This window comes from Tachysurus vachellii, chromosome 14 (genome assembly GCF_030014155.1).
Source record: "Tachysurus vachellii isolate PV-2020 chromosome 14, HZAU_Pvac_v1, whole genome shotgun sequence".
Taxonomy (NCBI): domain Eukaryota; kingdom Metazoa; phylum Chordata; class Actinopteri; order Siluriformes; family Bagridae; genus Tachysurus; species Tachysurus vachellii.
This window is the reverse complement of record NC_083473.1, coordinates 21,787,318-21,808,863: the sequence shown is the minus strand read 5'-3', so window position 1 is coordinate 21,808,863 and position 21,546 is coordinate 21,787,318. Positions and strand designations below refer to the sequence as shown.

At 42.0% G+C, this 21,546-nt stretch overlaps 2 protein-coding genes across 3 annotated transcripts in view; both read left to right on the top strand.

The window, feature by feature from the left end:
* Positions 1-10,094, top strand: part of pparab (peroxisome proliferator-activated receptor alpha b) — a 29,284-nt gene extending 19,190 nt beyond the window's left edge. For both annotated transcript variants that reach the window (XM_060887467.1, XM_060887466.1), the window contains exons 5-8: positions 15-214; positions 3,593-3,802; positions 4,063-4,306; positions 4,454-10,094. In XM_060887467.1, the coding sequence (XP_060743450.1) occupies positions 15-214; positions 3,593-3,802; positions 4,063-4,306; positions 4,454-4,698 (899 nt within the window). In that variant the 3' untranslated portion in view covers positions 4,699-10,094. The remainder of the gene's footprint in view (positions 1-14; positions 215-3,592; positions 3,803-4,062; positions 4,307-4,453) is intronic.
* A 4,902-nt stretch (positions 10,095-14,996) lies between these two features.
* Positions 14,997-19,167, top strand: yars2 (tyrosyl-tRNA synthetase 2, mitochondrial). Its single transcript, XM_060887375.1, has 5 exons — positions 14,997-15,812; positions 16,246-16,413; positions 16,809-16,964; positions 17,420-17,590; positions 18,286-19,167. Exons 1-5 carry the CDS (start codon positions 15,055-15,057, stop codon positions 18,443-18,445), a joined length of 1,413 nt encoding a protein of 470 aa, XP_060743358.1. The 5' UTR covers positions 14,997-15,054; the 3' UTR covers positions 18,446-19,167.
* Positions 19,168-21,546: the final 2,379 nt, after the last annotated feature.

The window sequence follows — 21,546 nt, the reverse complement described above, 5'->3', positions numbered from 1 at the left end:
GTTTTTTCACACAGCCATCCGCTTTGGCCGGATGCCCCAGTCTGAGAAGCTGAAGTTGAAGGCAGAGATATTAACTGGGGAGAAGGAGATTGAGAATCCTCAGCAAGCTGACCAGAAAACTCTAGCCAAACAAATCTATGAGGCTTATCTGAAGAACTTCAGCATGAACAAATCTAAAGCACGGACCATCCTGACAGGCAAAACAAACACACCAGTAAGATTAGCCTACTGTTGTTGTGTATCTCTCTCTCTCTCTCTCTCTCTCTCTCTCTCTCTCTCTCTCTCTCTCTCTCTCTCTCTCCTTGTTGTACAGACATAACAGTATAAACTACTTCCTCCCTCATCCCAGTCCCCATGCACAGGTACTTCAACCTGACTGTGTAGATTTCTATGGTCTTAAAGTGCATTAAAGTGTAGCTGTAGCTTTTACTGCACTGGACAAACAAAAAAATATATAGCCTCAGCACTATTTGTGCTACATTATTTACAGTCATGCATCAGCGCTTACCCATGTTATTTGTGGAAGCATACCGTTTGAGGATACATACTGTTTCAGCAAACAGATTGTTTTCGCTACTTCATACATTAGACAGTGTCTGACACCACAGGCATGTACATATTATACGTGTACTTCATTTTGTTTTTATACAAGTTTGACTTGTGCACCTGGAGAAGGTTAACCTTGTGGAACCTGGAGAAGGTGCACAGTAAGGTTGAGCTTGTAGAACCTGGAGAAGGTGCATGGTAAGGTTGAGCTTGTAGAACCTGGAGAAGGTGTACGGTAAGGTTGAGCTTGTAGAACCTGGAGAAGGTGCACAGTAAGGTTAACCTTGTAGAACCTGGAGAAGGTGCACGGTAAGGTTGAGCTTGTAGAACCTGGAGAAGGTGCACAGTAAGGTTAACCTTGTAGAACCTGGAGAAGGTGCACGGTAAGGTTAACCTTGTAGAACCTGGAGAAGGTGCATGGTAAGGTTGAGCTTGTAGAACCTGGAGAAGGTGTACGGTAAGGTTGAGCTTGTAGAACCTGGAGAAGGTGCACAGTAAGGTTAACCTTGTAGAACCTGGAGAAGGTGCACGGTAAGGTTGAGCTTGTAGAACCTGGAGAAGGTGCACAGTAAGGTTAACCTTGTAGAACCTGGAGAAGGTGCAAGGAAATGTTAAGCTTGTAGAACCTGGAGAAGGTGCACAGTAAGGTTGAGCTTGTAGAACCTGGAGAAGGTGCACGGTAAGGTTAACCTTGTAGAACCTGGAGAAGGTGCACGGTAAGGTTGAGCTTGTAGAACCTGGAGAAGGTGCACGGTAAGGTTGAGCTTGTAGAACCTGGAGAAGGTGCACAGTAAGGTTAACCTTGTAGAACCTGGAGAAGGTGCAAGGAAATTTTAAGCTTGTAGAACCTGGAGAAGGTGCACGGTAAGGTTGAGCTTGTAGAACCTGGAGAAGGTGCACGGTAAGGTTAACCTTGTAGAACCTGGAGAAGGTGCACGGTAAGGTTTACCTTGTAGAACCTGGAGAAGGTGCACGGTAAGGTTGAGCTTGTAGAACCTGGAGAAGGTGCACGGTAAGGTTAACCTTGTAGAACCTGGAGAATGTGCACAGTAAGGTTAACCTTGTAGAACCTGGAGAAGGTGCAAGGAAATGTTAAGCTTGTAGAACCTGGAGAAGGTGCACGGTAAGGTTGAGCTTGTAGAACCTGGAGAAGGTGCACGGTAAGGTTAACCTTGTACAACCTGGAGAAGGTCATTGGTAATATTAACCTTGTAGAAACTGGAGAAGGTGCACAGAAATGTTCCCCTTGTTGAACCTGGAGATGGTGCACGGTAATGTTGCAGCGCAGAGCAGCAAGTCTTCAAGAGATCCCCATTATGCTCATGATAGACTTGTCACTGCCTGGTGCCCTGTATGTGATGACGGTGATGACTGTCACCAAGTAGGCCACTCTCTGTTTTGATTGCTCATCCTGTTGTCCTTCCAGTAGATAACTAGTCAATCTAATAATAGAATTGTCTTAATAGTACTATACTGTAGTTTGCATACTAGGTATATACAAAGGGACACCCAGCAGGTTAGAGCATGCCAGTGTTGCATTCAAAGGAGGAAGAGGCTATTGCGGTTCGACTCCTGGATCATTATAAGACTGTAAATGTCTCAAAGAGGGACAGGAGGAGAGAATCAGCGTTTCCATACTTAAAGCAGTACCCTGCGAATGGGTGTGAGCTTCTGCAGTAAGTGACAGGAAGAGGGATTCCATGTCTAATGTCAGGTTGTCCACATACTTAAAAAGAGACTCTGATCACGTCATCGGACCTGGACATTTATGAGTTGCAGGCTGTCTACCTTGCAGCTGGGGATGTCGTCTAAACTGAAAACTGCTTTTCTAAGATGAACAGTGCCAAGGCTTGTTCAACAGGTGACATACTTGTCTGTGTTAGCTGCTTAGCCAGAGGCCTGCTAGTCAGGAGATTGCAGGGGCTGCAAGAAATGGAATGCAATGCAACTCATGTATGACAATCAAGCATCGCGTTAGTTCAGGCAAGCCACGTAGTAAGCTGCATCAGCTGTCCATGAGGTGCGCCAATCCGGCACAACTTCCTTAATTTCCCCTCCTTTAAATCCTCGCCTTCGAGCCGCTCCCACGCATCACTGCTGTGCGATTCAACACTCTCCTCCGTCCCCGACTCCTCTGCCAGAACCTGTTGCCAGCGCCGACTAAATTCTTCACGTTTTCCCTCCCCCCCTTTTTTTTCATGTATTCATTCATTCATTCATTTTCTACCACTTATCCGAACTACCTCGGGTCACGGGGAGCCTGTGCCTATCCCAGGCGTCATCGGGCATCAAGGCAGGATACACCCTGGACGGAGTGCCAACCCATCGCAGGGCACACACACACACTCTAATTCACTCACGCAATCACACGCTACGGACAATTTTCCAGAGATGCCAATCAACCTACCATGCATGTCTTTGGACTGGGGGAGGAAACTGGAGTACCCGGAGGAAACCCTCGAGGCACGGGGAGAACATGCAAACTCCACACACACAAGGTGGAGGCGGGAATTGAACCCCCATCCCTGGAGGTGTGAGGCGAACGTGCTGGCCACTAAGCCACCGTGCCTCCCTTTTTCATGCATATATTTTAAAAAAAAAAAAAAAACTGTAACAAGCTATACGCACCTTGCGCAATTCCGGTTCTGATTCCGAGATGTAACGGGGGATCTATTCATTCCCCAGCGCTGCCTCCCCGCCCCGTCCATGCCGGCGCACGGACAGGGGCGTGGGAAAATTCTCCCAGAACAGAACCATCCCGCCAACGCTAACTGTATGCTCGCAATAACCTTCATTTACAAAGTGGACTTGACTGAAATGCTGTTTTTATAATTTACAGCATTTGGCAGTGCCTTTATCCAGAGCGATGCATGTCTCATTTATACAGCTGAGCAATTGAGGATTAAGTGCCTTGATGGCCCTAGGATTCGAACTCACAACCTTCATTAGTAGTCCAACACCTTAACCGTGTTATTTTTACTGTAAGTTTTTACTGAAATAGTTTTTCCAATTTTTTGGCTTATTAGTCATTTCTTTTCTATTCCAGCCTTTTGTAATCCATGACATGGAGACTCTGCACCTGGCTGAGCAGACTCTGGTGGCAAAGATGGTTGGCACTTCAGGTGGACTGCTTGATAAGGACGCAGAAGTGCGAATCTTCCACTGCTGCCAATGCACGTCGGTGGAGACCGTCACGGAACTCACTGAGTTTGCCAAATCTGTTCCAGGCTTCTGCAACCTCGACCTGAATGACCAGGTTGGGCAGACCTTTTTGCTATTCTGAAGCCAATAGAATGTCTTTCCTGCGAATTCAGGGTATTACGATGCCTCTGCATTTTCGGTAGTCCAGATTTAAATGATTCCGCTACTAATCTACTGGCGTTCCCTGTAATCTGACATGCTTATTGGGCCACATCTCCATCACTGTTCTTCTCCTGCACTCTTTCAATGGTAAATTGAAAACATAGCATTTCTCTCAGTACGTTCCTCCAACCTGTCTTCTTTCTACTCTTTTAGGTAACACTGTTAAAATACGGTGTGTACGAGGCACTTTTTGCCATGCTGGCCTCATGCATGAATAAAGATGGCTTACTGGTTGCCTATGGCAGTGGCTTCATCACAAGAGAGTTCCTCAAGAGCTTGCGAAGACCATTTAGTGACATGATGGAGCCCAAGTTCCAGTTCGCCATGAAGTTCAATGCGCTCGGGCTGGATGACAGTGACCTTGCCCTCTTTGTGGCAGCCATTATCTGCTGTGGAGGTAAACAGCATAAGTTGATTAACAGACCACTTACTTTGTAGACACATTTAGGTCTTTCTGCTGTGTAGAATGTGTCACAAAGTTCAGTTGAGTTTTGTACTGGGAATGAACAGGTTTTTATAAAAGCCTATCCTTTTTGTCACTCAGATCGTCCAGGCCTAATGAATGTCCCATATATCGAGCGGATGCAGGAGAGCATCATCCATGTGCTGCAGCTCCACCTACAGAACAACCACCCAGACAATACATTTCTCTTCCCTAAACTGCTGCAGAAACTCGCCGACCTACGTCAGCTAGTCACTGAGCATGCCCAGTTAGTGCAAGAGATCAAGAAAACGGAGGACACGTCACTGCATCCTTTGCTCCAGGAAATCTACAGAGACATGTACTAAGGGAGAATCATATGCTACTAAATTGTATGGAGTGTGGTCAAGGCACAAGAGAACAAGGGAGAGGGTTTAGCCCTAAACGTGAGAGGAATTGTCTGACAACATTCATTTGTTCGTAAAGAAAACGAAGAAATGCTCTCAGGGGACATACTGTAGGAATCTGCCCTTGTTAAAGACACAGTGTATCTGAAGGGCTGCCAATAAACCACTATGCACAGGAGACAGTGGCATCCAGAAAATAAACGCCAGCCAGCTGTACAGAAGGGATGGAAATCAGGTCGAAGGGTTTTCTTTAGAAAGAACCGGTGTCAGGATAGTCCTAATTCACACTGAACTAAAGTTTCCTTATACTTTTTCTGACTCGTGGTTTATTATCCGTTCTAAAAAACGTATACTAATCATCTCGAACTCTGTCGTGTCGTCTTAGAGACTTCGGAAACAAGCCTATAAATCAGAATTGTTGATACAGCAACATGTCCTTTAAACAAAAATAAGGGTGAAGACTTTGAGAAGCCTTCATACTTCCAAAACATGCCGAAGGTGTGGTATTATAATGGTCGGTTGTTCAGCAAGAATTGGAAGATCTGTATAAAATCTGCATAGCATAAATGTCCAATGATTGTGATGTTAACTGCAAGAGTTTCATCCCAACGTGTTCACATCAGGTTTAAAAAAAAAACTACAGGGATTATATATGCACTTTCTAAAAAAAAGCATAACATGATTATTATATACACAACATTCTGAAAATCCTTCCTAATCCTGAAGTATCGGTGTCAAGACTGTTAGCCTTTCTTCCTGGGGGTTGTATGAATCAGGCTGTTCAGTAAGAATCACGAGTTAGTTTGGTCAGTTTGTGCCGCTGTTTTTAAATTTGAAGAACTGTAGAACTGATACTGTGTCAGAAGTATTACTACGACGTTTTTAATACGTTGCCTCTGATATATTTCCAAGGCAGGTTTATTAACACCTCGTTAGTTTGCTCAAGTCGTTTGCCTGACGTCAGCTCAATGTTCGTCATTGCATCAATGACAGACAGATACTGATTTTGGCATGCAGTGAAGCAAAAAATAATTATTACACTCCTTTTTGTAAGCTAATCTTGTCTCTACATTTTGCTACAAAAAAAAAAAAAAAAAGAAATTCAAAAATGAGGACTTTGCTTCTGGCAGGTTGTTTTGTCCTAGGTAGAAAAAACACCTCAACTCTTATTATGCCCCTTTTCCACCGAGGCAGTTTGAGTGCTGGTTCGGAGCCTAATTTAGAACCAGGTCTTTCTTTTTCGACAGCCAAAGCACCGGCTCTGAACCAGGAAAAGTGGTTCTTAAGTAGCACCAAAACGTTGCTGGTCTAGACTTAAGAACCGCTTGTGTCAGGGGCTGTGGGCGTGGCTGTGGGCGGGGCTACTGTTAGCGCATTTGATAATGTACCTTAAGTATACTAATGTTTAATACACTTTTACTTTACTGCAATATGATCAATTATGAGCAGACATGATAGTAAGTAGCTACATGCTAAGGCTAACTTTTTTCTGTGTTAATGATAAAATAACGTTATGTACTTTCTCGATTACAACCTCCGTTTATTCAGATTACATGGAGCTGCACGTACACGTTGGATTCACCGCATTTGGATGCTAATGTAGGTTCACAAGCCATGAGCATTAACAGTAAAGCAACATCCGCCATCGTTGATGTTGTGTTTGTGTTTGCTGCTGCTGCGCTAACGTTGCTGGGAAACGTGACACGTATACAGTGACGTCAGACTCGGCTCTGTGATGCTCTCTAACCGATGGAAAGGCAAACCGGTTCTTAGAAGGTTCGCCAGTGGAACCAACTTTGAACCAGCACCAGCACTAGCTCTGAACCAGCACCCGGTTCTTTTTGGTGAAAAAGGGGTATTATTAAATTAGTGATCACCTTTAGACTCGTTTGATGAAACATTAGCTGCCCTGATTTTTCTAATGCATCTCCACAGCTATCCAATTTCCATTATATGCACTACAACACAAAATCTAATATATATTTGCATATCGTATTCTATATGTTTTGAAACAAAACTCACTTGCACCTTTTTCCACAGCTGGCCTTCATGAACATAGAACTTAAGGAAACTTAAAGCAGGTCTTTATGGAAATTGGTTGTTGCAATTTCTTATTTCACTTTGGTGAGATCTACCTTCAACCATGCTCTCGGAGCCCTGCGGCTTCAAGTGGTAGTCATGGCTAGGGAAAGTCTGTATTAAATAAATGAAAAATAAAACACTAAGCAGTTAAACTACATTTAGGATATAAAACAGGAATGTTCTAGAATGCTGTGAATATATACTTTAAGTTTGAATGATGTTTTGTGCATTGACTTTAACTTAACCCAAACCCTAACCCTGACCATCACACCCATATGTGCTTGATGAACGTTTTCCCCATTGCTGTTATAATAAGCTCAACTCTTCTGGGAAGACTTTCCATCAGATGTTGGAGTGTGACTTTCATTCAGCGACAAGAGCATTAGTGAGATCAGACACTGATGATATAAGAGTAAGGAGGTCTGGGGTTCAGTCGGTGTTTCAGTTCATCCCAGAGGTGTTCAGTGGAGTTGAGTCAGAGTCAGGGCTCTGTGCAGGACACTCGAGTTCGTCCACTCTAACCTTGACAAATCCTGTCCTCATGAAGCTCACATTGTGCACAGGAACATTGTCATAAGCCCTATTCGGACGGGATTAGTTTTACGTGGGGACGTGGAGTAATGCAATTTTACCTCAGGACGTCTGTAATATTAATTGGCCAATTCGCACGGGACAAGACATCTCAGTAAAACTAGCAGAAGTGGGAGGGGTAACTCACTTTACGCACCACAGTAACCTCCTTGTCGTCATGTGCGTATGATGTTGCTTCCTGTTATCACGTTCTTTTTGCTTTAAATGGTATGCAGAAAACACTGGATGTTTGCCACAGAGTTGGCCCACCACCTACAACGCAACCGAATGCTTCTTCAAGCGCCTCCATGCTTGCAAAACGAGCCAAAAACTACTTTTAAACAGGAAATGACGGAATTTTACCGTACATATTTACAGCGGGTCTATTCGGACGGGATTAGTATTACCTGAGGTAATTTTTCCGGACCTTTTTACAGAAGGCAAAAGTCGCCGTAATCTTTACTGACATTGTCTGTAATGATTACCGAGATGGCACATTCGGACGGGACTAAAATCACAGAGAAGCTCTGGTAATAATTACTTTACCCCCAAGGTCCCCACGTAAAACTAATCCCGTCCAAATAGGGCTTTACTGGAACAGATTTGGGCTTTTTAGTTCCGGTAAATGGAAACTGTAATGCTACAGCCTACAAAAACATTCTAAACTATTGTGTGCTTCCAGTTTGAATAAGAAATGCATATGAGTACGAGGGTCCGGTGTCCGCAAACCATTAGTGTACATCAGAGATGGGCTTACTTACTAATATCAGGTGTAGACCGAAACTGTATAAGTTTTAGAAACAAATCTAACGATCGAGTCTATATTTAACGAGCAAATAGCTTACATTTGTGTCAGAATCAGAACGGGATGGACGACATCAATAACTGTAATCAACACAATTCACATATACTTTAGTATAAACTCTAATATGACAAAATAATTGTTTCACTATTACCATTTCCATGAAACATAGGCAGCAAATTCAAAGCTGAAGCTGCTGTGTTAATTCCTCCTGCCTGAATTTTGCTTTTGGCATGAAACTAGATTATGCATGTTTAGACTTCTGAATGTCAGCCTCCTTTTATGTAAAAGATTATTATGACTTAGCAGATTATTATAACTTTTACCTACTTCAGCCCCACCCAAACCCCATGATACTCATGATACCCCACGGTATCAGGAGTATATTCTGCTCTACCTGTATGTTATCTTCATAGCATGTGATTAACATATAAACGGTCTTAAACACACACAAGAGAAAAAAAGAGCAAGAAATCAATTATTGCTGTCTGAAAGCATCGTCAGAAACACGCACAGTCACAATAGCCATATTTCCTTTTCCAGGGACCTAAAATACACTTTTTACTTGTGCATCATGTGATAAATATTTTAAAAAATTGCATTCATATAAATAACACGGTCCATTGATAGTTGTTTTTAAATGGTGTAATATTTTTATACTAAAGCAAGACTCTCCGTTAATATATAAAATATTGTATAATAGTTGGGATTCGAAGTGAATGGTTAAATTGTCAAATTGAAAATGTTTCCCTTCTTTCTCAGGGGATTTACCAATTTTCCCAGGGACTGAGTATTCTGAGACAGACCCCCTTGTTTTTGGAGTGTATTTATTCTCTGCCAATATGACAGATTTTAGACTCAGGTAGAACTTTGGAAATGACATGCAAACTTGAGAGTTATGATTTTTAATTACTGACATTCTGACATCTGTCAAGCTAGAAAGCATCATTTATCCATGGTGCTTCCTTTGGACAGTGTAATTAAGTTGGCAGGAATAGTCCAATTATTGTGTAACTCTGCATATCTGTTTAATGTATGTACAGTATGTATGAATATACTATGTATTGATTTTCATTCATGATTTTTGTGTTATAATCAATAGATGAATCTCATTAAAGCACGTAAATTTCAGTAACATAAACACCCATTCAGCAATGACACGGTCTTAAGAAAAATTGCGACTCCAAGTTCAAATACACTTACCATGATCAGACATTACCGTCATGTGATTATTTATTAGAATGGTTATAATGGGATATCAACATGCTGTCTTGTCCGTTTGGGTGTGCGTTTGCTATTTATACTTTTAAGGATTACAGACATGTCAGACACGTGGATGAAAGGAATTTGATTGCCTGCCTTTGTTTAACCTCATCCAAGAGTCAGTTTCTGTGCCTTAGCTACGGACTTTCTGAACACAGTGTATTTAACAGTTTGTTGTCAAGGCTGAATACACAATTTAAAAGCACAAATGCTGCAGTTTTGTTCATGCTACCCCCAGTAGCAAGAGCTGAAATAATATTGGCTTTGGTGTGTAATTGATTGTGTAGAGAATAGCAAAAGCTTTCTACTTATTTTTATTAAAATAATAATTGCACACGTGTAAATTCCACTTTGTTTTTGGTTTTATTTGGTTTTTGTTTTTTTTAGCATTTTATTTGGAAGGGATTTCAACAATACTGTATCAGGGAAAATTTCACTTTTTTCCCCCCCAATTTACACTTAGGTCAGAGCTAATTAATTAAAGTTAATTAGACTGTATATCATTTCACTTAAAAGGCAACAAGCATCCAGATGCAAACGTCTTTTTCATTTTTTGACTTCTTTTCAACAGATTAATATGATGTACATAACAAAACCCATGCAATCTGTAAACATTAAAAAGATATATTTGTAAAATCTACACATGGCATTCCTGTTGTTTTTTTTTCAGTCAAATATAGTTTAAAACCTGAATAGAAAAACCAGCAAACAGAACAGTCTGGTGAAAAATGGCTTAAAAAAAGTGTCATTGTATAATCTGACAATAGCTGTTTATAAGATAAGGAGCCGAGGTACAAATCAACGTACTTGTTGAGTTTGTGCACTATGTATTTCTGCACATAACTGAAAAAGAGGTGCTTGTGGGCATTTCTATATTTAAAAACATGGCGGGAATGTCATGTGCAAGTCTCATGGAGACTTTCCATGGCTCGAATGTGGGCGGTCGGAAGAGATGGATGGTTGGATGTTAATACAACACCTGAGCCAACTAACACATACTGGCACCAAACCAGTCTTCATCCCAGTCCACATAAACTGCAGTCTGCCACTGATTGATTAATTGGCAAGAAGCATTGATTAGTCTTGAAGGGAGAAAAGTAGGGCTCAGATGCCCATACCAGGTGGGGTTCTCCCTCTGAGTGTGGGGCATTATATCTTCCTTTATTTGGCATTCCATAATACCATACTTCCTTATGTGGTTGGCTCTTTAGAGCTTTTCACAAATCAAAGGGAACGATAAGCCATTCTTGGGTCAGGAGAGTCATGTCTCCATGTCATTGTCCGTAGTATGTAAGGAGCAACATTTACATTTACAGCGTATGGCAGACGCCCTTATCCAGAGCGGCTTACGTTTTATTTATTTTTTTTTTTTACAACTGAGCAATTGGGGATAAGGGTCTTGTTTAGGGGTCCAGCAGTGGCAGCTTGGTGGACCTGGGGTTTAAACTCACAACCAGTTGTGAGTTAGCCACTGCTAGCCACTGCTTCTTATACAAAGTTGACTGGATCTGGCCTCACCTCAAGTACTAATTTGTTGTTGTTATAAAGCTATCAATGCAGTTGCTGGCCATGGTGCTGATTTGGGTGTGGCATTAACCCTAGCACCTGGAATCAGTCTACAATATGTGTGTATATATATATATGTATATGTATATATATGACTCCGTCCAGGGTGTATCCTGGCTTGATGCCCGATGACGCCTGAGCACAGGCTCCCCGTGACCCGAGGTAGTTCAGATAAGTGGTAGAAAATGAATGAATGAATGAATGAATCTTTTTAATGTAAGCCTATAAGTTACTCATGTATTACTGTTAATAGTGAGTATTATTAGGTTTCATGACTGAAGCGCTTGACTTTTTGCTTGGTGTCCTATGTCTTGGCCCACCTATGTACCAGCACTTATCTACAGCGCTTACTTGGTGCTCCCATTGTTCTTCCTACAACTTGGTTCATCTGTTAATGGATATTTAGCACAGCACAGCAGTATTTGTATCACTACTAAATCCTGAAACAGTTAGACAGCCAATCTCTAACCAGCCAATCATGTGGCAGCCGTGCAGTGCATAAAATCATGCAGAAACTGGCTAGACAGGCGAGTTTGAGCGTTTTGTTTCTGTAGTGCTGAGATCTGGGGATTTTCACCCACAACAATCTCTAGAGTTTACTCAGAATGGTGCAATAAACAAAAACCATTAAGTGATGAAGTGCTTCGAAAGACTGGTCACAGACTTCATCACTGCATCACTTCCAGACACACTGGATCCACTACAGTTTGCGTATCGCCAGAACCACTCTACTGAGGACGCCATTGCTTATCTTCTCCACACTACGATGAGCCACCTGGACTGCAGAAAAGGGAATTATACAAAAATGCTGTTTGTGGACTACAGTTCAGCGTTTAACACCATAATTCCCTCCACGCTCACCTCTAAGTTGGAGGTCCTGGGACTCAGCCTGCCCCTGTGTCAATGGATCTCCAACTTCCTGACAGACAGGCCACAAGCCGTACGGGTGGGCAAACACACCTCATCCACCCTCACCCTCAGCACCGGAGCCCCCCAGGGTTGATTTCTGAGCCCCCTGCTGTACTCACTGTACACATATGACTGTGTGGCCACTTCCAACTCCACCACCATCATCAAGTTTGCTGACGACACTGTTGTGGTGGGCCTGATCTCCAACAACGATGAGACGGCCTACTTATAGGAGACTAAAAACCTGGAAAGATGGTGCCAGGAGAACAATCTTCTCCTGAACGTCAGCAAGACTAAGGAGTTGATACCTGGGTGTTCACATCACACAGGACCCGTCTTGGTCCTGTCACATCACCACCCTGGTGAAGAAGGCCCGGCAGCGTCTGTATCATCTGAGACGCTTAAGGGACTTCAAACTACCCTCTCAGGTGTTAAAGACTTTCTACACCTGCACCATTGAGAGCGTCCTGACGGGTAGCATCACTTCCTGGTTCGGGAACAGCACCATGCAGGACAGGCGAGCCCTCCAGAGGGTGGTGCGGTCAGCTGAACGTACCATCCACACCGAGCTCCCTGACCTGCAGGACATCTACAGCACGCGGTGCCGGACCAGGATCAGGAAGATTGTAAAGGATCTCAGCCATCCCAACAATGGACTCTTTTCTTTGTTGTGTTCAGGGAAACGCTTCCACTCCTTTAAAGCAAACAAGAGAGAATGAGGAGAAGCTTTTCCCGCAGGCCATCCGGAGTTTAAACAAGGAAACACCCAGGATCTGGATCTAGTACTGGACCTCTCCCCTTCACTGTTTTCTGCACACCTTTCTTGCACTATAACACTTTAACTCTTTAACTCAGGACTGTCACCTTAACTCTGGACTTGCACAGCACAGTACCACTTTATACACCTTATACACATCATACTGCACATGGACACTTTAAGGACAATAATTAAAACCATACGCATTTATGTATATTTATGTATATGTATATACATTATGTTTCACTTATATTTTCTATAGTTTTTTCTATAGTTTTTATACTTTTTTATTTATCTACCTCCTTTTGGTTATATTTCTTATCCCTAATTGCATTCCTTATGTTTGAATACCAGACAGACGCAAAAAAGCATTTCACTGCATGTCGTACTCTGTATGTATGTGTATGTGACAAATAAAATTTGATTTGATTTGTGAGCAGATGTTTTGATGATGGTAACCCCTTTTGGATGTTAGAGATCAACAGAGAATGGCCAGACTGGTTTGACCTGACAGAAAGGCTACAGTACGACTGAATTCATGGATCCGACCTTACTTGTGTCTAACAAGTACAACCTAACAGTACAGGCTGGTGAAGGTGGTGTGATGGTGTACTGTACTGTACATCCCTTCATGGGCACAAATGATCTCCTAATGACTTCCAGCATGATGATGCAGCATGTCACACAGCAAAAGTAGTCTCAAACTAGTTGCATGAACAAGACAACGATTTCAGTGATCTTTGTCCTTCATAGTCACCAGATCTGAGTCTAGTAGAACGCAGTTGGATTGCGGTAGACCTGGAGATTCAGAACATGAATGGAACCTAATAGAACTACAGCAACTGATGCAATCATGTCAACATGGACCAGATTCTCTAAGGAATATTTCTGACATCTTGTTGAATTCTTGCCATGTAGAACTGAGGCTGTTTTGAGAGCAAAAGGTCGCCATACTCAGTATTACTATAGTGTTCCTAATAAGGATCTATTATACTATACATGCTCAGTGAGTGTATGCTTACCAATAAAGTTGCAAGGTGCACAAACTAATAATATGCATGTACAGGTGAAGGAGAAAAAAAAAAACTAAGCAAACGCAGTGAATATTTGATCCAAGTGTAACTTTATATAGTCTTACCTTATTAGTACAACATAGTCTAAACTGGTATGGCTTTGGGGCCATCTGTTGGTTATCCTTCAACAGTAACAATTTGGAATAGTTTGTGGATTCAAAAGGGAATATGTTATTAAATCTAGTTAAAGTGCATGTAGTACACCACATGACTTTTTTCCAGTACAGATAAAGAGTTTAAATAGAAATAACAAAATGTCAGAACAAGTGGGGAGAGAAGAGAAGAGAGGAAGAACTTCAGTGTCCAGCACAGAGCCTTCACCTGAACTCCACTGAACAACTTCAGGATTAACTGGAACATCGACGGCACCCCAGACCTCAGCACCCATCATCAGTGTCTCACTTATATTCTTATAGTAGTATGATCACAAATCCCCATGGTCACACTTTAACATCTAGCCTTCCCAGGAGAGTGTTTAGTATATGAGTTTAATGTTAGTTTATTATTAGTTGTTTATTTTAATAGCAAAGAGGGACTAATTCAGGAATGAGATGTCCAACAAGCACATATAGGTGGCCATTTAACCTGACTTACATTAACCTACATCCTTAGACGGTGTACAACACCTACATGGAGAAAAGATCGTACACAGACTGACAACAGTAGAATATATAAGGCATACTAACCATAGATGCAGGACAAGAGAGTTTATTACTGTGTAATACTGTGTAGAAGTAAAAACATCTAACATAAATATTCACTCATTTTCTACCGCTTATCCGAACTACCTCGGGTCACGGGGAGCCTGTGCCTATCTCAGGCGTCATCGGGCATCAAGGCAGGATACACCCTGGACGGAGTGCCAACCCATCACAGGGCACACACACACTCATTCACGCACCACGGACAATTTTCCAGAGATGCCAATCAACCTACCATGCATGTCTTTGGACCGGGAAGGAAACCGGAGTACCCGGAGGAAACCCCCGAGGCACCGGGAGAACATGCAAACTCCACACACACAAGGCGGAGGTGGGAATCGAACCGACAACCCTGGAGGTGTGAGGCGAACGTGCTAACCACTAAGCCACCGTGCCCCCTTAACATAAATATTCTCTAGTCTTTCTTTTTAATAGTTTTATTTGGTTTTGAAAGTAACAGTAGCAGGACAGCGAAATACCTTTTTTTTCATCTCTCCATTTTGCGCAACCTTCTTGCGCCATGCGCCATGGATGCGCTGAAGGTTGTATCCGACAGGAGGCAGCAGTGAGCGCCTTGGTTACGTCATTTCTAACATGGCGACGTCCTGTGGCCGCACACTGTGCAGAGGATGGCGAGGAACAACGGGTTTCATTCTGAAAGGGTTTCACACTTCTCCAGTCGGCAGAAACGGATTTCTGTCATCTTTGCACAAACGAGGCCTCCTGAAAGATTCTTTCCCTGAAAACGCGGCTCAGGTGAATCTGCCTCAGCTGCTCCATTCGGGCCAGCAGACTGTGTACTGTGGCTTTGACCCGACTGCTGACAGCCTGCACGCCGGACACCTGCTGCCTCTCATCGGCCTGCTGCACTTCCGCAGCGCAGGGCATCATGTGATCGCACTGATCGGTGGAGCCACGGCGCGGATCGGCGACCCGAGCGGCAAATCCAAGGAGAGAGAGAGTCTGTCTGCTGCCTTGGTAGACAGTAATACCAGATCCGTGCTGGAAAGCTTGCACCAGATCTTCACCAACCACGAGTTATATTTCTGTAGCGATCCACAGAGACTAGGCACCATGCGCGTACTGAACAACACCAGCTGGTACCGGGACTGGAACGTGGTGGAGTTTCTGGCTGAAACGGGACGGTATTTACGCATGGGCACTTTGCTCAGCAGGCACAGCGTCCAGTCTCGCTTAAAGAGTGCAGAGGGCATGAGTCTAAGCGAGTTCTCTTACCAACTCTTCCAGGCCTTTGACTTTTATTACCTACACCAGGTGCATGGCTGCAGAATACAGCTGGGGGGAACAGATCAGCTGGGGAATCTAATGTCAGGCCATGAGTTCATTCACAAGTAAGAGTTGCACAAATGCTGCTTCCTTCTGCAGCTCCCACTCGTAACCTCCCGTGTGCTGGCTCCATGGTCTCAAACTTCCATTTTCACAAAGTGGCAACCTAAAAAGGCATCAGAATCACACAGTGCGAGTAAATTGTGTTATACATGTATATATTGTGATGTATACAGTTCTTTTTATTTCCTCATACTTCCCAAATAGAACCCTGTGATTGGCTGTGTTAAATTGGCATTAGGTGTAAATGAGTGTGTGAATGGGTGTGTGTGGGAGTGTGAATAGACTCACCCAGGGTGTGTCCCTAGTTCACGTCCAGTGCTTTTGGGACAATCTAGAGATCCACCGTGAACTTGACCAGTATGAAGTGGTTGCTGAAAACGAATGAATGAACGAAATCGGTGTTAAGTTTCTTAATTTTTCTTGTCTTTCCTGCAGAAAGACAGGAGAAGAAGTATATGGACTGACAGTACCACTGTTGACCACCTCAATGGGAGATAAACTGGGGAAGACGGCAGGAAATGCTGTATGGCTGAACCGGAACAAAACATCTCCCTTTGAGTTCTATCAGTATTTCCTCAGACTGCCAGACAACGATATAGAACAGTAAGATGTCGTCTTAATAACAAAGTTTTGATCATAAGAGTTTGTAGAAATCTTTCAGATAAACTTTTAAAATCTGCATCCACACCACCAGCCCTTTTTGGATAAGACTGGACTCTGTTGGTTTTGAGAATGTGATGTAAAATACGATCATTCTGGCTTAATCATTTAATGCTAATAGGAAGATCAACTGGTGGCGTCTGAGTTTTGCTTGAATACGATTTAAAACTGCAATAATGTCGCTGTCTAACCATTAGGCCACGACTTCCCCCATAGTGTCTTATGTCAACGATAGTTGACATAGTTGAAACAAGTTGAAAGCTTTAGTGTTCAGAAGCTGTAATAATTTGTTCGAATTAATTTAGATCACTAATCTGCACTAATCTTTTGAACCTCAGGTACCTGAGGCTGTTCACGTTCCTGCCACTGGCTGAGGTGGAGAAGGTGATGGAGCAGCAGCAACAGGATCCAGGCAAGAGAACAGCACACAAACGGCTCGCTGCTGAGGTAACCAAGCTGGTGCATGGCAAGGAGGGGCTGGAAAGTGCTAAACGGTGAGAGCCTTCCTTCCTTGGTAGCAGTATATACTATAGGGCCATATGTTTATGGACACCTGACTATCACACTGATGTGTGCTTGTTGAACGACCCATTCTAGACTGAGTTTATAATTTAAATGTAATGCTCCTGTGCCACAGTAGGAACTGAATCCTTAATTGTGATTTTCTTCTTTTTTACACGTATAAAATTTTATAGTTTTATTTGCGGTAGTGATATCTGTAAAATCTAAACTTAGTTCAGTTTAAGAAAGCCTGTTGTTTATCGTTTCAGAACTATATATAGCATAAAAAGGGTACAATTTGACCACATATGAAGTTTTCTCAGGCAGCTACACATTTCCTACCAGCCAAGCAATTTATGGTGAAGATACAAAACACTGAAGAATCTAGATGTTGTATTACTCATCTGTGTGTGTGTGTGTGTGTGTGTGTGTGTGTCCATTCATCCAGATGCACCAACGCTCTGTACCACAGCAGCATCGAGGCTCTAGAGCAGATGGATGATGCAGAACTGAAGGAGTTGTTTAGAGAAGCTCCATTTCAGGAGTTCTATTTGGAGCCAGGTACCACAGTATTGGATGCTTGTCGTCGGAGCCAGGCCATTCCTGGAGGACCCAGAGGGTGTGTCTAAATATTTGACGTATTTAAACACTGCACTGAGATGTCATTAATGACCATTCATTCATTCATTCATTCATCTTCTACCGCTTATCCGAACTACCTCGGGTCACGGGGAGCCTGTGCCTATCCCAGGCGTCATCAGGCATCAAGGCAGGATACACCCTGGACGGAGTGCCAACCCATCACAGGACACACACACACTCTCATTCACTCACGCAATCACACACTACGGACAATTTTCCAGAGATGCCAATCAACCTACCATGCATGTCTTTGGACCGGGGGAGCAAACCGGAGTACTCAGAGGAAACCCCCAAGGCACGGGGAGAACATGCAAACTCCATTCACACAAGGCGGAGGCGGGAATCGAACCCCCAACCCTGGAGGTGTGAGGCGAACGTGCTAACCACTAAGCCACATTAATGACCCCCACATTAATGACCAGTACAAGCTAATTATGATCCTTGTGAAATTGAACGGGCATCAGATTATAGGTTCATATCCTTATATACTTAAAATGTCTATAAAGGTTTACCTTAAATATTTGAGTAGGCTTATGAAAGAATACATTTTAAAGTTGGTCACAGAAAATCGTGCTGTAGAAATAATGTTAATTGATAAAAGTGCAATATAAATAAAATGTATTTAGGAACTGTATTCGATTTAATGACCTAATCACCTGCTTTGTGTTTCAGGTATCAGATGATAACTGACGGTGGTGTGTGGATTAACCACCACAGGGCCTCAAACCCGGAGCAGGTTCTGGTCCCAGGTCAGTACATCCTCTCCAACGGTCTCAGTCTGATCCGAGTGGGCAAAAAGAACTTCTACATCATCAAGTGGCTGAGCATGTAATTCATAAACCACAGATAAATTAATGAGACTGTCGAACTGAAGTACCGGACACGTACTCCTAGTACAAGCCATACACATCATCACAAAGTGATGTTGCAGATTAGTGGATTTTATGAGGCTGTGGGCAGGAAGAGGAGACCAGATACAAAGATGCGTGTTGCAGAAATATAGAAGAAGAGAGAAAACATCCTATTTTTGGGATATTTTTGGCCTATACACACATGCAAGAATATGTTTGGACATTTTATACCACACTGGTTAAGCACCAGGAAAATGATGGTTTCAGACTGCAGTTCTACATTCTGCCACAAGATGTCAGTCAAATGCTTTTTTTCCCCCCTCGATGCCTGTACATTTTTTTTAAATTCTACAATTTTCAGGGTATTCCAGGCTTAGGGTTTTGAAGTACTAAATTAGTTCTATTCTATGAAGTCAGTTGCAATCCAATTGTGTGGTGATAATTTATATTATTTTTGTGTATTTTTTTTTTTTGCTTTAAGGAATTAGGATTGCTATACAAAGTTATTGTTCCTTTTAAAGATCCAACATATGCAAGACGTCTCAGACCTTCTCACTTCTACAATAAATGTTACACTGAAACGAGGAAAAATGTTTTATCTTCCGTATGAATGTATGTTACCGGGAACTTTATTTCATGTACCTAGGGTGAGTGGATATGAGTTCAGGTCAGTCATTTATGTGAAATTTAGTGAAATAATTACCTAACAAACTGCCTCATGACTTTATGGAACTGAAGGCCAGTCATAACGGACATAAACTACAGTCAGATCATACTCTTAAGTTAAGGAGGGAAGTGTTGTGTGGTTTTATCACTGGGTTAGTCTGTTACCCGTGTTTGCACGATTTAATCAGAGTTAATTTGTTCCTAAAATTGCTGTTTTGTCACTTCTAGTGTTAATCTACTGGAGAAAAAAAATTACTCAAAGCTTGATAAAGAAAAACTGTTCTGAACGTGCACAAATATCCAAAAGTAATACCTAGGAATCATAGGATTGAATGCAAGATTTAAAAATAATAATGAAAAGACTGAAATTTAAATAAAACTCAAAATACATGTTGCTTGCTTGCGTCACAAGTAGAGTTTTATGCAGATTATATTCAACTGACAGCCCTTCTATAGCCAATCAATAACATGGCATCAGATGACGTCAGTGACGCACGACTTTGCCATTTAGTGTTCAAACCTGTCTTGAGCAAGTAAAACGGATGATTACGCACAGCTACATGTAATCAATATAAATTTATTTTGGAAATCTAATTGATACGCTTATTGCTTATTTTATATATATATATATATTATCTTATTACTTATTATATATTGATGAGGAGCCTCATCAATATATAAAATATATATATGTGTGTGTGTCTATTGCAGTATCATGTCAGACTTTCTGTTCGCAGGCTAAAGAGTATTTTAATGAACTGAAGAAGCGCATCATTATATCATCATTAGCATTATAGCTTAGTGTTTTTGCTGCTCAAAAAGTGTTCGCTTGCACCAAACTTATGAAATGTGTACAATATTTAGAGGTGGTTTGTGCAACACATGGACTTACTCTGTATTAACTCACGCTCTTAATCAAAGAGTCTGCACCACTGCATTCAGAGACGGACATATAAACACCGATCAGGACACAGCAGAGTGCATGCTGGTGGCATTATGAAGCATAGAGCATTGAAGCATTGATCTCCTGATCAATACAACATTTATCAGACTGTATATTTATAATTACACCCTCCGGTGTCACCCATATGAGGATGAGGTTCCCCTTTGAGTCTGGTTCCTCTCAAGGTTTCTTCCTTTACCAACTAAGGGAGTTTTTCCTCCCCACAGTCACCTGAGTCACCTCAGACTTGCTCATTAGGGATAAATACATTCATTCATTCATTCATTCATTCATCTTCTACCGCTTATCCGAACTACCTCGGGTCACGGGGAGCCTGTGCCTATCTCAGGCGTCATCGGGCATCAAGGCAGGATACACCCTGGACGGAGTACCGACCATCGCGGGGGGGATAAATACAAACACATTTATATATCTAATATTAATCTTGAACTTTTGTATTATATTAATCTTTATATTATTCTTTATAATAACCTTTTGTTCTATGTTTATGTAAAGCTGCTTTGAGACGATGTCAATTGTAAAAGACTATAGAAATAAATTTGACTTGAACACCAGGAAAGACAACAAAAGCTTGAGACAAAAGACTGTCTTGAGACAAAAGAGTCAGAGTCTTGAGACAAAAGAGTCAGAGTCTTGAGTCAGAGTCTTGAGACAAAAGAGTCAGAGTCTTGAGTCAGAGTCTTGAGACAAAAGAGTCAGAGTCTTGAGACAAGAGTCAGAGTCTTGAGTTAGAGTCAGAGTCTTGAGACAAGAGTCAGAGACTTGAGTCAGAGTCTTGAGACAAGAGTCAGAGTCTTGAGTTAGAGTCAGAGTCTTGAGACAAGAGTCAGAGTCTTGAGTCAGAGTCTTGAGACAAAAGAGTCAGAGTCTTGAGTTAGAGTCAGAGTCTTGAGACAAGAGTCAGTCTTGAGACAAGAGTCAGTCTTGAGTCAGAGTCTTGAGACAAAAGAGTCAGAGTCTTGAGTTAGAGTCAGAGTCTTAGTCTTGAGCCAGACTCAGATTATTCAAGGTTGCCATTACAGTAGTTTTATTGCTGCAGGTTTTATAATTATTAGTTATTGTTATAGTTCTGTTCTATGTTTAAAATAAGAAAGAAAAAAATAAAAGTTTTATTAATGCTGTGGCAGTTAAAACAATGAAAAACTGTTAACTCAAAATAACCATTTTTATTCGTCAGTTATTTGTAGACTTTATTTCTCCAGACAGGTTCAAAGACTAAACGTCGCGCGTCAATGACGTCTTCTACAGCCATGTTATTGATTGGCTAGAAAATGGCTGTCAGTTGAGAATCAGTGGACCAATGGAGTCTTTTGTCCCGCCCCGCATCTGCATAAAGCTCTGATTTTTGAAATCGTAAGTGAGCAACTTGTAAAGATTAGAACAAAGATATAAATATAACAAATTATATATTTAATTTCTAGTATTTTGTGTTCTTTACATCTCTGTTTATTT